At 35.8% G+C, this 14,693-nt stretch overlaps 1 protein-coding gene across 1 annotated transcript; it reads left to right on the top strand.

Moving 5' to 3' along the window:
• The first annotated feature begins 380 nt into the window (after positions 1–380).
• mTerf3 (mitochondrial transcription termination factor 3) lies at positions 381–11,094 on the top strand. Its single transcript, XM_071684683.1, has 7 exons — positions 381–545; positions 3,252–3,740; positions 4,422–4,544; positions 6,334–6,516; positions 6,966–7,089; positions 9,817–9,907; positions 10,741–11,094. Exons 2-7 carry the CDS (start codon positions 3,259–3,261, stop codon positions 11,016–11,018), a joined length of 1,281 nt encoding a protein of 426 aa, XP_071540784.1. The 5' UTR covers positions 381–545; positions 3,252–3,258; the 3' UTR covers positions 11,019–11,094.
• Positions 11,095–14,693: the final 3,599 nt, after the last annotated feature.

Raw genomic sequence — 14,693 nt, 5'->3', positions numbered from 1 at the left:
TTATGGGTGGATCAGTTTTCTGGAAAGCAAAGGCGCTGTAAAGACTGCATCATAATTACAGAAATGAATTATATATATAGAAAAAACATATATTCCTAAGTAAAAAACGAAGCACTGATTCGTAGCAAGAGGGAAAAGTTTTCTATAATTTCGCTTGAGAAAATATAGACGTAATTACACTAATGTAATATATCCTTCTTGAACTAAAAAAATTGCCAACCCTTAACATTTCATATCTCATGAAAATTACTTTGAAGAGAAAAGAAAAATATACAAATAATATAGAGCTTTTATAGAAAATATGTGGTACGAATTCCGGATGAAATCAATAGTCCCGTCAGCTGTAGAAGCGCGTTTGCTGGCTATTGTGTACGTCCGCTGGTGCGCACGCCAAGCGCTGGCTGTGTTGAGTGCCATGTTACTCTGTGCTTGAAATTGTAGGATTTCATTCAATTTATTTGGAGATTGATATTTCCTCCAATGCCTCTAATCAGGAAAAGCTTGGGCTTTGTATCAGTTTATAAAGTGTGAGACTGTAATTCTATGTAAGTGGAAATATTTATGCTGTATTATGATTGTATTAGGTGAAGTACTTATCAACTACTCAGTGGCCTGTAGTCAAGAAGTATTGTAATCCAGCTACAGATTTATAAAACCCCAACTTTTCATTGTCTCTAATAAAGTTCTGAAATCGATACATCACTTAATAGTCCTACATATTTAGTTTGATTTAGTTGGTAAAATTCCAGTGTATGGGCACGTCTGATCTATTGAAATATCCATAACTTTGCTTTTATGGTAAATTGTGTAAGAGAAACTGATGTGTTACTTTATATTTTACTATGAAAAGTGATACAAACGGTATAATATTCAATATCATACTCAACATGTACCAGTCATCATCTTCCTTCTGCTATATTGGCTGAATGCAGTTGCATGAAGTGAACACAATCAAGGAATGATAAGCCTTTCAACTGTTTGCGAGACATAACATATCATTTAGATTGAAAACAAAGTTATCGTGAATTTAGGCTGTTTCTAGTAGTTAAATTAGTTTTCATAGGACCTAGTGATATCTAGAAATGTTTTTCTAACTTTTACCCCACATCTTCCCATTGCATCATAGCCCCCCCCTCACTATCATTATCTGTCATTATAACATAATCCCCATTATAACGTTACCCAGTGTAAAGCACTTCTACCAAGTATAATGAACTCATTTAGTATGCATTTTCTTCCAAATCCTTAAGATAATTTGTGGTGTCCTTAAACTGGAACTTTACTTAGCAAGGTTTGCGGAGAGTAATTTGGAAATTTTTATCTTTGTCAAGTAACGAAAAAAGCTTACAGTGGGGAGGGTTATGAATGTTAGGGAAAGTATGGTGTTAGAGAATGTAAAAGTAGTTAAAATACTTCAGGAAGTCTTAAGAAGCTATGAAAATTGTTTGGAAATTTAGCTATAATTCAGTGTTAACCTTGGGAAATAGTTACTTATATTCTAGGGTCTTTATATATTCCATCATGATTACAGAAATACCTACAGAGCATGTTTGGAACATTACATTTTACTGAACAGCACTAAATAAGGCAACAGTCATAAATCTAGGGAGTATGGGGTTCAATAATGTCAACATAAGTAATACACTTGTAAGAAATTAACAAAACACATGAAGACCTCGCCTAATCTCCCTAATAGCCAAGATTTATCTTAGATTTCAAAAGTTTAAGTAGAATACATCTTTTCTCATGTCTTTTGTTGCAGTTGATCATGTTTAATGGTTTGAAACTTGACAAAAGAGGGCAGTGCTTAGAAGACGAGGCAAAATGTGGATTTGATTCTTTGAGTGTAGATCAAGGTGACAAAAGGTAGCTAAGTACTTAGAAAGAGAGAAATTAGAAATATTTGAATTATTACAAAACACACAAGCCATTAACAGCCTGCCATTTAAACACAGCAAATTGTATACATTTAAACATTGACATGAAGTTGAGAATTCAGATCGAGCTTATACTTATTGACCAAGCAGGATGTGATCCTCATGGAAGGACATGATATATTCCCTCATGGTGATTTAAGAGTATATTAGAGTTTTTTCTGCAGGCTAAATAGAGTAGCAGGTAACATAGGGTATGTATATCTGTTTTTGCTAAGCATTGCCCTATTCAGATGTTAGCAGTAAATTTAGACATGTATATACCCTCTGCACTTTTCTGAGCATTCATATGACATCATCCCTCCTTGGTGGTGTAGGCTAATTAGAGCTGTTGGTGGCATATGCATGTTAAAAACATGAGCTTATTCAAATGTAGGTGGTAAATTTGAAGACGTATGTATATGTTCTCATCATTCTCCCAGTTGATTCACGCATTTTATATGGGTACTACACTTAGAATGCTGTACTCCAACTCAACCTCAGGTAGGATGTGGTTTCCCTCATATAAAACTAGTTGAATTTGGAATAGGCTAAAAGAAGAAGTAAAAGTGTATTTAAGGGATGCAACATTTTATGTAAGGTAAGTTTATTGATATGAATGATGTTAGATGACTTGCTTCACTTTGTTTTCCAGACAGTTAAGGAAGTGGTAATGCAGCAGTGCAGCAATTTCAGCTTATCATTCTCAGTGAAAATCATAGTAATAAATCTTTCATATTTAGTAGAACACTTCAAAGAATGTTAGTAAAGGGTCCTTGGCTAGGCACTGTGCTGCTTTGTAAATCCACAAATGAAGAGACAGTGTCAGCCCAGAAAAAATAACAGAATCTAAACAAACCTAATATTCATTAAAGTGATGGTCACAGCTGGAAAAGAATCCTGTCATCACAAATCCATTTACATAATTCCATCAATAGTGAGAAGTCATTTCCACACTCTTTTAAGTAAAATTTGTTTCCAAGATGAGAAGGGTGATAAAGGAGAGGAGAAAATTGGGATAAAATAATGTATAACACAAAGAACATAATAAAGAAGCACCAAAAATACTTCACCAGACATACCCTAGAGCTGTTATCTTTCTGTTTGTTCACTTTAAACAATTATGTAAGAGTTAGAAAAAGATAGAAATAAGTTTTGTAATTCTTGATAGAAAAGGAAATGACTTTCATACATGTGTGTTTATCTTCTGTTTAATGTAATATAAGTGATTTATTCTTTAAAATCTTACTGTAAGTTCCATATATATGTTACTGGGTTATTGTAAGTGTTTTGATTCTTTTTGTAACACACATGCATATGAAATTTTTTTTTTTTCAGATGCACAATGAATTCTTTAAGAAGCAAGATACTTAGCTCTGTCTTTAGTGCAAGATTGACACCAAGTCCATTGACATTAGATGTAAGAAGAGGATATTTTACATGTCTTTGGCATAACTCTGTATTAAATGAAAAAGAATATTTTCATAACACTCCTTTTAAGAAAATTACTTTGTTCCCTCCAAGTATATATCATAAAAGTGAATGTAAATATAGTGAATACACAAAAAGTGAAATAATATCAAAGAATACGAAGAGCAGCAATGCATGTGATTTAATGACTCATAAACAAAAACATGATTCTGTAACCCTTGTAGAAGAACCAGAACTCTCTCTATCTGAATTAAGTGATGACTGGACTACTGAAATGAAATGGATAACAAGCCAGGAAAGTAGAGATGTTCTTTTACCTCCAAAGGATTCATCAGATATAGATGTTTTATCTCCAGAGCTGAGACCTTCATTCAATTTGGCTGCATATGTGAACAGGTACTGTATGTAATAGCTATGTACTTATGATTATTGTTTATGAAGATAAAAAATATTACTCTGATGAAATAGCAAACTAAGAGGTCCTAACTCAGTTTGTTAACTGGTTCAATGAATTATCTCCTTTAGCTTGTTTTTATTAGCAATATAAATTTGTCACAGGTTCATTAGTTCAGTATCCATTTTACTATTCCTTTTTGCCTTGAATCAAATGCTTTTGAGGAAAGTTATTATATGTCCCATATATGGTATTGTATTTATGATGACTGTTAGAAGAAGACTTACTTAGGTGTAAATGACCAGTATAAGTAGGTATGACATAAAAGAAAAATTTTGAACTACTGTTCTTTGTGGTTTAAAGAAGTCTTAAGTGATGCCAAGAACATGCTCGCTACAAGCTTGTACTTCACATTGACTTAACAGCTCAAAGTCTATGGTGGTAATTATCTATTTTACATATTACCATTAACTCTGGTCTCATTTACATTAGGTAGGTCAAAAGCATATGGGAATCAGTTTTGCAGAATTGATATGCTCACCTTCAGTCCTTCATGCTGGTAGAGGGCAGGTATGCCCAGATTCTTGAGGGTAGACTTGCTACCCTGAGATTTTGACATACAGAATTAAAAGCTCTGTATCATGAAGGCAGTCATAGTGTTTGATGCACTGCTCCTCTTTCAGGTCACATACCCTGCAGGAAATGGTGAAGTTAGGAGTGGATCTTAGTAAATGGGAAAAGCGAAGAGGAATCTGCCCTTTCATTCTTAGATTGGATTTTGAAAAGGACATGAAACAACATATACTGTAAGTTTCATTTTTATTCTCTTTGTAGATGAAATATTTTTTGAATGTTTGCAATATTGTAGTTCTTTTTGGGTCTCATTGAACAGATTTTAAACCTCAGATAAAGAATACCCAGTCTAATATTCTTAATTGATATGATGAAGGTCATTCTGTGGGAGTAGCATATATAGACCATACTTTTAGGTACAGAGTTGACATTTGTAAGAAGCAAGTAATATTTAGGGTTAAAAATCATGAAAGAAATGCATGATGAAATAAACAAAAATCAGTGACGATTGGGAGTTGTTATGGGTAAAGTGAGAGTCACTACAGGTTATATTCATGGTAGAGGATAATAGCACAAGAGTTTCAAGACAGGCCTACATTACAGCAAATATTAAGAAATTCATTACGGTGTTTGTCAGAAAAAGAGAGGACAAGAAAACGTATCAAGAATTATACATGAACGAAAGATTGTCTTCTTTACATTATTGGAATGTCAGTTAACTGCAGTATAAGGTCCTTACTGAAAATAATAAGTATGAGTAACAGTGGATTGCAGGCAATGTAAAAGAACATGTATTTAAAGACCACATAGGTGAGATTGAGCAAACAGCATAGGTATAGCTGAGACTAAACTTAGTAAGTAAACTGAATTGCTTATTTTATGTTGGGATATAGAATAAAAAGGAAAGAGAAAGTTGATAGAAGAGTAGGTGGATTATCCCTTGTTTAATGAGAGCAAATATCAGAGTCCATGAGGCTTTGTTAAGCAGAAGGCTCTCTTAATTGTACAATTTAGGTACAATTGTGATAGAAAGTCTGCCAGATGCCCTGGTAATGTATAATCTTCCATGGAGACCAGAGAAGCCAGAAAACTTAAGTTGAAGAGAATAATGATGGTACAGTAAAGGCATTGCAATGAGGAGCTTTAGCCTAAAAAAAACTGCAAAATAATTGGACAAACTTGGAACTGCCCAAGATTGAAAACACACTCAGGTATATGTTCATGGAATGTGCACAAGTAACCTTTTTTCTCCAGCACATGAATTTGTTGAGTAAGGTCATAAGCAATGTATTGTTCTAGTTAGTTACAATCAGGCATTGATTTTGCAAAATATATGCTTCAAAGTCGCTTTCTATTTCTGAACAATTCTGTTTTCTGCAATTTTTCTTTGAGGTGTCTATTTTCTCTGGAGTATCTGGCCTGTCTTGTGGTAATTCAGATCATTGGTTTTATGTATGGATGAAACTTTATTTTTCTTTGATCATTGATGTAAAGCATCAGTAGATGTATATTTCCTCCTTGCTTAAGGTGGTGTGGATGAACTCTGTAACTGGAATACTCTGTGTCATTATAGGCAATTTACTGATAAAACAGCGACACTAAAGATAAAGTAGAGGTTTGAGTGGATCCAATACACAGAAGAGCCCATCCTGCATGCACCAAGTCTGGTTACCCAGATATTGGGCTCTTAGTGTGAGACTAAGAGTTTTTGAATGAATAGTAGAATTGTGTATGAGGAGGATGTACGAAGTTGCCAGTTAGTAAACACCATAACTTTCTTTTGTTCTTCATTTTTTCAATAAAATGATTAACTGCCTGCAGGATAGGTATCATTATGCCAACAACTTCTATATATTGTGAGGAAGTTAAAATTTTGAGGAAATGAACATGATTCAAAACTAAGCTTTTCTTATACATAAGACTGGCAATTATGACTGCCTTTTTACAGGAGAGAACAGATACTATAATAATGATGCATGAAATATTATCACTAGTAAGCTGAAGTATTAATTTTGCTCTTAGGTTTTTACATGATGTGGGTGTACCAGCAGATGATCTTGGTCGATGGCTGACAATTAATCCACTTATATTCAAGGAAAACCTGGATAATCTTAAAGCTCGCCTCGACTATCTTCAGACTATGAAATTTACTCCTGATCAGATTACACGTATCATCTCGAAGAACCCATATTGGCTTCTCTTTAGGTAAGGTACACCTTCTTGTAAGAACTACCATCAGATGTTGCTATTATCTTGTTCATCAGTTGTCAGGGTACCGTTGCAAGTTATTATTGGAAAATATTACCATTATTTTATGAAACATATTTGTCTTTGATTTGTAGTTTAGAAAGTAATAGGTTTCTGTTCATGTGATGTCAAAAATCATGTTACAATGCTTGCTGTTAGGAAGGTACTTGACTTATATAACTGGGAAAATGTGAGAAGGGAAGACCAAAGGAGAACTGGAAGAATAGACTAAAAAATTGTGTGAGATAGGAGAAATTGCAGAGGTATGAAGAGATGACTGAACTTAGTTGTTAAGGATATTTGACCAAAATATTTATATATTCTAATGCAGGGAATGGCAATCATATGAAATACTCTTTTACCATTCCCATTCACTTATTATGACAAATGGTGCTTTTATTTTTCAGCTGTGTTAGGATTGATAACCGTTTAGGATATTTTCAACGAAATTTTGATTTAAGTGGAGCTGAAGTTCGTTTGTTAGCAGCAAAACAGCCTCGACTGATCACACTCAATCTTTATGATATTAAGGTAAATTTGGTTTTCTTATTTCTTAATGGATGCATGATATTAGTAAAGTGTTAATCAGTGTTTATGTTTATAGAATTCTCATACGTAACATGTTTCTGAAGTCAGTCCCCTTTATTTAATCTATCTGTATATAGGAATTCCTTTGTGTATGCAGTTATTGGTAGACCATTTGCTGTGCGTGATATCAAGTCCCTCTGCACATTGAAAATATAGTAGCACATCAGACATTCTAGTTCCAAATGATGGTTGAAAATGTTTGTGTTGGTTTTGCTACAATAGGCCTGAAGTATTTAATACTTTCCTTACAGAGAGATACAGATGTGTTGCTTTAGCATGCCTGAAAAATTTTATGTTAATTTTATAGTAGTTTGGAGTTTTAAGGAGTAAGGATTAAGCAAGCAAGGAGGATACTTAGTGGATGTATTGGGTACAACTGAGCCTTGATTGAAAGGGAGATTGACAGAAATGAAAATTCAGCTGGACAGGATGGTGAGGCATAAGTGAGAAAAAGGACTGTTTAGAGAAGGAAGTTGTGGCTGTATGCAGTGTTTGGGAGAAGACAGTATGTAGATGTATGCCTTCATGTCAACTCAAAGGTACTGTGAGTAAGAAGGGATATCATGATAGCTAATGCTATGTCCATAGTATGGTAAATAAAAATGGTAATAAAGAAAAGAAGCAAAGAGGCACTTGTCAAATAGTGTGGTAAATATATGTAACTATGTGAGAAAAAAAGCAGTTGCTGTGTCATGTCCATGGATAAGTTAGAAAGGATAGCAATGAGACCACATTATCTGTCTTCAACTACCTATTCATTTCTATATTTCTGAAGCCTGTTCCCTTCAGGAACTCCCTTAAGGGGGTGGCCTTGGCAAGAGTATCTCCATAACTTGTGAACTCCAGTGCCACATCTTAGCCTTTATGCATCACTCTTAACAGGCCATTAGCAGGGGGCCAGTCTAGTGCAGTGTTTGTAGAGGCTTCTACCTAATGTTCCTATTGACTCCTACCTATTTTTCCTACCTACTACTTCTACCTAATGTTTCTACCCATCTTCATACCTGTGAAAACTAACGTTCCATATCAATACACAAGAGTTGGTACAGTCAGTTCATCATGCATGATTCTTGCATTACAATTGACTTTTCCTCTACAAAAGCTCTCTGATCATGTCTGTTTTCTTGTTTCTTGCATCATCTATCTACCTATCTACATCTCTGATGCCTGTTCCCTTCTGGGTGGCCACGGCAATATAGTCTCCATAATTAGTGAACTCCTTTAGTACCTCATCCCTAACAGGTCACCTGCAGAGGGCAAGTCTAGTGCAGTGTTTGCATAGGCTTCTACCTGATGTTCCTACTAACTACTACTACTACCTAGTGCTCCTGCTGTCTCACTACTCAGCAGTCACTAACCCTCCCAATACCCAAATGGGTATCATTAGTAATGTACCTCCCTGGTCATTGGCTACCTACCAGCTACTACCTACTTTCTTGCATTATTGTAGCCTTAACATTTGTCTCCGTATTTTCCTCTTATAATCATTCACAAGGCATAGATAGTTTGTAGTTCTAACCCATTCAGACAAATATTACTGTAAGACCTCTGTTTTTTATACCATGTGTATACTTGCACTTACTCTTTGTCATCGTCCCCTTGCATTCATCATCAGAGTAACTTCTTACCATATGGTGGAGCTGATAACATAACTTAATTCTCCTCTCCAAGGACTCACTTTTACCAGTAATCACCTATCTCGTTCTCATCTCACACAATGCTCCATTCAGATAAGTTTCAATCTTTGTTGATAACTTTACACAATCTTCATGTATTCCCTTATTAATTCAGATGTTGTTTCACACTATTGTATACTTCACACAAACACTGCTACTGTCATAGAAACAGTGGCATTCACAAGTTATCCCAAAGTTCCCTTTCATTTCATTGTATCTTTAAATTTCTCAAAAAACAATGATTTCTATGTATTTTCTCTATATCTTCCTCCATACCTACTGTGGAGCACATTCTTTCTCATATGTTCATGCTTCCAAAATATATTTTACTTGATTGGTTATGGTTCTACCATTTGATTTATCGTTATAACCGTAACCATCGATTCTAAGTAACTGTAGCAATAACTTTACTCCCCTTATCTTGACACATCACAAGAACCACTGCTTTTTTCCATTCCTTTCATATGCATCCACTTATCCTCTTTGCTATGCACACTTTCCGTAGCCAGTTTGAACCATCTTGCTAATCACAACACTAACAACTACTGTTCTGTTTTATAGATGAATTACAGCTCTTTTCATCTCTTTGCTGTAATAACTTCTTCTGTAGTACTATTTTGCTATTTCTCATTTACGTGTACCCTGCTGTTTGTTTGCCAATTGCATACTTAAGTTACAAGGCAAAAGGCCATGTGAGCTTTTGTTACCACTTGAATCCATCATCCTTCATTGTGTGTCTTTGTTTGTCATCATCCCATGTTAATTTTCATATTTCAGGCTTCTCTGAAACTACTGTACTAATTTTAAGTAAGCTAGTGAAGGATAGACCTTGGGTAAGTCTTTTCAATTGTCTTATGAACCTAATCACTGTCCACTGTAGCTGCTGTTACTTAGAATAGCCCATCTGTTAACTTTCTCATTTATCTTCTCTGAGCATAAATACTTCTTGTAGTTAGTGTACTGTTGATTATTACACCTCATATTTTTTTTCCAGCGAACGTCATTTGCTGTACTGGAGGAGATGGGGTTTAAAGAGGCAGAGATGAAGAGCCTGCTCTTGACAAAACCAAAAATTTGGATGGCACGTAAGTATTGTTCCTACATTTATAAATGTATTGTTGATATATGTCACATTTTGTATATTTTTTTATCTGTCCATTTGCTTGTCTGTTTGTTTATCTCATAATCTTTTGACAATTTTTATTTGCATATTTGCAACAAGATTTGCCAAAACAGAGATACTATGATATCATGAATTTTACTTTTATCTGTCACTGTCAACTGTCCCTTTTTATAATTTACTTTATTACAAAACTTTAAGCAGATTTTATGTGTGGCTAACTATGATATGGTTAGTACTATGGTCCATTTTTGTTTTTGGGAGTAAATAAATGCCAGATGTTCTTTTTCTCCTTTTGAGAGAAAAAGCCTTATTCTTAATCTGCCTCATCATGGATATTTCATGCTAACTGGTAGGGAAGAGATTTACTTTAGCTTCTCACATGTATGAGTGTCATGCTAGTGTGACCACAGTCTTCTGTTCTCTTCCCTCTCATTTTTAAAGATATGTAGGCTTGATCACATGTTACTGAGTAAAATCGCTATGAGGATGTTTGCAGGCTGTTTGAATGATAGCAATCAAGGAGTAGGTCTTTTTGAATTGCCCTTACAGCTAGAGAGTGTAAGTGAGCAAATGAGTGCCATTTTGTTCATCTCTTCTTGATGCTACTTTGCTACTGCAAGAAATTGCAACCAAGTATGGAAAACTTTTTATGTGAAGAACCGGATCCTAATATGGTTCTTACATGCACAGGGTCTCTGTTTCTGAAATTAGGTTTCATTAGGAACAATGCTATATTGTGATACAAGTTTTCCATGGGTTATATTTTGAGAGTAATTCTTATTAATACATTTTCAGATGGTGTTTCATTGTTGAGAAGATTTGACTTCATCCACAGTGAAATGGGTTTAACTCATGCTCAGCTGGTTCAGTTTCCCCAGATTCTTCTGTCCAGAGACTTCAGATTAAAGCAACGTCACAGTTACCTTAAACTCTTAGGACGTAACCAGTATAATCCCTTGAAGTCAAATTATGTATCTCCACTTGCTATAGCTACTGGTAATGATGCAGACTTTAGTTTAAACGTTGCTAAAACATCAGTTCAGGATTTCAATAACTTCTTGAAAACAATGTAAAAGCCTGCAGTGTGACAGTCCCTTATGGACGATATAGAGTTGTGTATTTTCATTAAAATATAGTTCATTCTGTGTTTGTCACAGTCTTTTCATACCACAATATTAAATGCATGATATATTATAAGGACATTTATAGAATGCCTGTGTTGGAGTATGGGTATCAAGCTTGCTGTAAGTACCTTTCTTTTATGTCTTGCTTGATAATGTACTTCAAAGAATTCTTTGCACGAAAATAAAGTTGTCTTGCTCACCACATTTTCATCACATTACAATTTCTCAACAGCAGACCTAACCACATGAGCTTTTGAGAGAGTGCCTACTTGATGGGGTTTCATACACTCTCTTACCACCTAAAATGAGGTTTATTCTCAAACCAAGATTCATCTTTGTTGACTATCTGTAGTCATGCGAGATAGGGCCATCCAGTTACCTGCCATCATTCAACATACATGCTCGCATTGTCACAGCACGCTCTAGTCATCTGTGATTTGGCATGGCTTGTGGTGTGACTGTCCACCATCATTTTTGGATTTCTGATTAGAGTACAAGGTTTATCATAGCAAAAATTGTATTCAATTTATTGTGATTTGAGAACTAGGAACTCAACACCAACATTGCTACTACAATATTTAGTGACTTTTTGTGATTGTCAATATAACTTCACCAAGACATTAACCTCTCTAAACAATACAGGCATTTTATTGATAACTTGAGCTATCTTCTTCACATTCTTGGTACTTTCAGTTGCTCAAACCTTATTCTTCATGTGGTGTCTCACCTATATGAATGTCATATGTTGCAACAGATTACCCCAATAGGAGGACATGTCTTAAAACTGAACATTAATAAGGCTATTTTCAGGCATGAAAAATTCTGTGTTCTGTATATACATGTGTATGTGGTGCATTGGGCCATTGTTCGTCTGTTTCCTTGTGTTACTTCACTGATGTGGAGACGGCGATCAAGTATAATAAATGAATAATATAAATAAATACTAAACTACTACTATAGAAGGTCCTTTGCAGTATGGACATCAAGTTTTTTCTTAAATGCCTGTTCATGTGGTTCAATGAAGTACTCCTTTGGGAGATCTTTTGGCATTTTGAGAATTCATATGACCTTTCTTTTTTGCGAATGATTGTGCTATCACTTTAAGTGACTCCTCTGGGAGGTCTTTTGTAAACATTCACATTGCTTCTCTCCTCTACGAGTATTCATGTGCCTCAATAAATCAATGCTCTGAGTGAAAGCCTTAAAGTGTTGTGAACATTCATGTGGCTTTTTTGTTATATGAACAGTCATATGCAGCTCTAGACCACTTATCCAGAAGGCCTTTTGGCACTGAACATTCGCCTGGCTTCTCTCCTATACTAATAGTCATATGCTCTACTCCAGTACAATTATTTATGTGAAAATTTAATTGGCTTCCCTCCCATATGAACAATCACATTCTGCATCAAAATATTCTTCAGGAAGAAAGTCTTCTGGCAATGTGAAAATTCATGTGGTTTCTCTCCTAAATGAGCAATCATGTGCCTCAGTTACACAGTCCTCTAGGAATCTTTTGGCACCTGTAAACATTCACATGGCTTCTCTCCAGTGCGAAAAATCATGTGCTGCGGTAAATTACTCTTCTTGAAAAAGTCTCTGGGGCACTGTAAGCATTTATACGGCTTCTCTCCAGTATGAGCAATGAAAGTGCCTGACTAAAGTACTCCTTCGCATCCAGCAGTGGATATGATATTGATTTCATCAAATCCTCTGGAATCATCGATGGTGGAACCTGAGCTAGGGATGTTCTGCCATAGGTTGCTCAGGTCAGGTGGGGCGCTGGTCCCCTTTAGGTTCTGCTACTGAGGATCTGAATGAAGTTCTTTTTGAGTTTTGAGAATAGTAGGCTTGTCCTCTGCACTATTCTAAATCATGTATGAAGTTTTGATACTAGGCTGTAAGTGATTTCCTTTTCATAACAACCAAATTGGCATGGGCAAAAACATGCTTATGTTATGGCCATCTTAGATTCATGAAAAATGAAGCTGACGAGAAAAAGAAAATAGATATTACAGAGAGTTCCGCAGGTTTTTCTGGACCCAATTTTTTAGAGTTCCGCAGGTTTTTCTGGACCCAATTTTTTAAAGAAATATCTCGAAGAGAAGGAAAGAAAAAATCCTCAGCTTCGCCGAGAGGAAAGGATGGTTAAATGATTTGAGGTGTGCCAGCATCCCTGGCGAATTTATTGTGCACCCTATGCTGATCCTGTCTATTAATTAAACCCCCAATGGGCTGATATTCATTACATAAATTGTTGCCAAACTGCTTCAATACTTAAGCTACATTACACAGTCTTCCATATAGGAAGTTTTACGGACAAGATTCTGTAAAAGAGAGGATACAATTAAAATTTCAGGTTATCTTGTTATTGAAAATTTGTTTAGACCTACTCCTACAAGGCCCCATTTTTTCACATTCTATTACAGAGTTTATGTCTAAAACTTTGGCCACAAACTTAAACAATTCACATGATTAACATCAGATAGGCTAAAGAGCCAATTGCACCTACACCCTAACTTTAATGTCGCATCAACACATACCGATCCTTACTTTCTCCATGTACAGGTTCCATTTTACATATTACTATGATGGGAAATGTTTCTAATTTTGCTTACCTAAACTTGCATACCTTCTACCCTCCAGCGTCATCCATACTATGCTCCATCCATTCATTTTATGACATATGACTCACGTTCCTTGTCTCCATCCATACGCTTCATCCACCTCTTTCATGTCCTGTGTCTTACAATTCTCGTCCTCTTGCTGGCTACGTCATACATATCCCTCACGTTTTCTGACCTCTCTATGCCATGCTAACGCTCATGACCTTCACTGTACCCTCCGTCCTACTCTCACATGCACCCGGAATGTAGCCACGATCCTTACCAGGAAGAAAAATGTTCTTTTTTTTATTCTAACGGCACATCGTGTAAGAGAGAAAAGCGGATTTCGTTGAAGTAGCACCTAGTGGATGTTGCCGCAGGAGACCAGACTTGCTGGAGTTCTGCCCGTGACTAGGAACTAGGTAGTTTCCCAGATTCACAACGTTACAGAACGTGGACCTTACTACTTGCATTTATTTGTCCCCCAGCCTTGCATATAGTTTAAGATAATTAGGAGTTTGCTTAACCGATTATAACTTCGGGTCGGTGCATTTCATTTAGGCAGGAATAGACAAGAACGTGAGGAGGGGGATAAGAAAAAGAACTTAGTACTATTTCGCTAGTTTCCGGGTGCGGAGAAAGGTAACGCGGTTATGAACCTTAAGCCTTGCCTAGGAATGGCCAGAAAACGTGAAAGATGGATATGTCAGCCTGGAGGAGGACAGACAATGAGAGATGTAAGGGATCGATGAATCATAACAAGGATAGGGACGAGAAATAAGCATGCGTGGTAGATTGGATGGATGGAGCTATGCTTGGATGGAGGGTTAGGATAAAAGATACACCATTCCTCCAACACTAAAGCCGTGGCATTTTTCTTTGGTTTTTCCTTTGTATATTCCCATTTTTAAATATCAGGTCCACAAAAAATTTCCGGAGCTGAACTAAAGTACATTCTTTTTCTCATACTCTTCATTTTTTCCTTTCATCTGAGATGGCCATGAGTGGGGCATGTTTTTGC

Source organism: Panulirus ornatus, chromosome 38 (assembly GCF_036320965.1).
Source record: "Panulirus ornatus isolate Po-2019 chromosome 38, ASM3632096v1, whole genome shotgun sequence".
In the NCBI taxonomy this organism is placed as follows: domain Eukaryota; kingdom Metazoa; phylum Arthropoda; class Malacostraca; order Decapoda; family Palinuridae; genus Panulirus; species Panulirus ornatus.
Note: the sequence above shows the minus strand (reverse complement) of the source record. Positions and strands in the feature narration are given on the sequence as shown.

What these genes read in the sequence shown, in the direction of transcription:
- mTerf3 (XM_071684683.1), top strand. Translation starts at nt 3,259, where the DNA reads ATGAATTCTTTAAGAAGCAAGATACTTAGCTCTGTCTTTAGTGCAAGA. An exon ending in TTGGCTGCATATGTGAACAG is followed by an intron (nt 3,741 to 4,421) that starts GTACTGTATGTA and finishes CTCCTCTTTCAG; the next exon opens with GTCACATACCCTGCAGGAAA. An exon ending in GACATGAAACAACATATACT is followed by an intron (nt 4,545 to 6,333) that starts GTAAGTTTCATT and finishes TTTTGCTCTTAG; the next exon opens with GTTTTTACATGATGTGGGTG.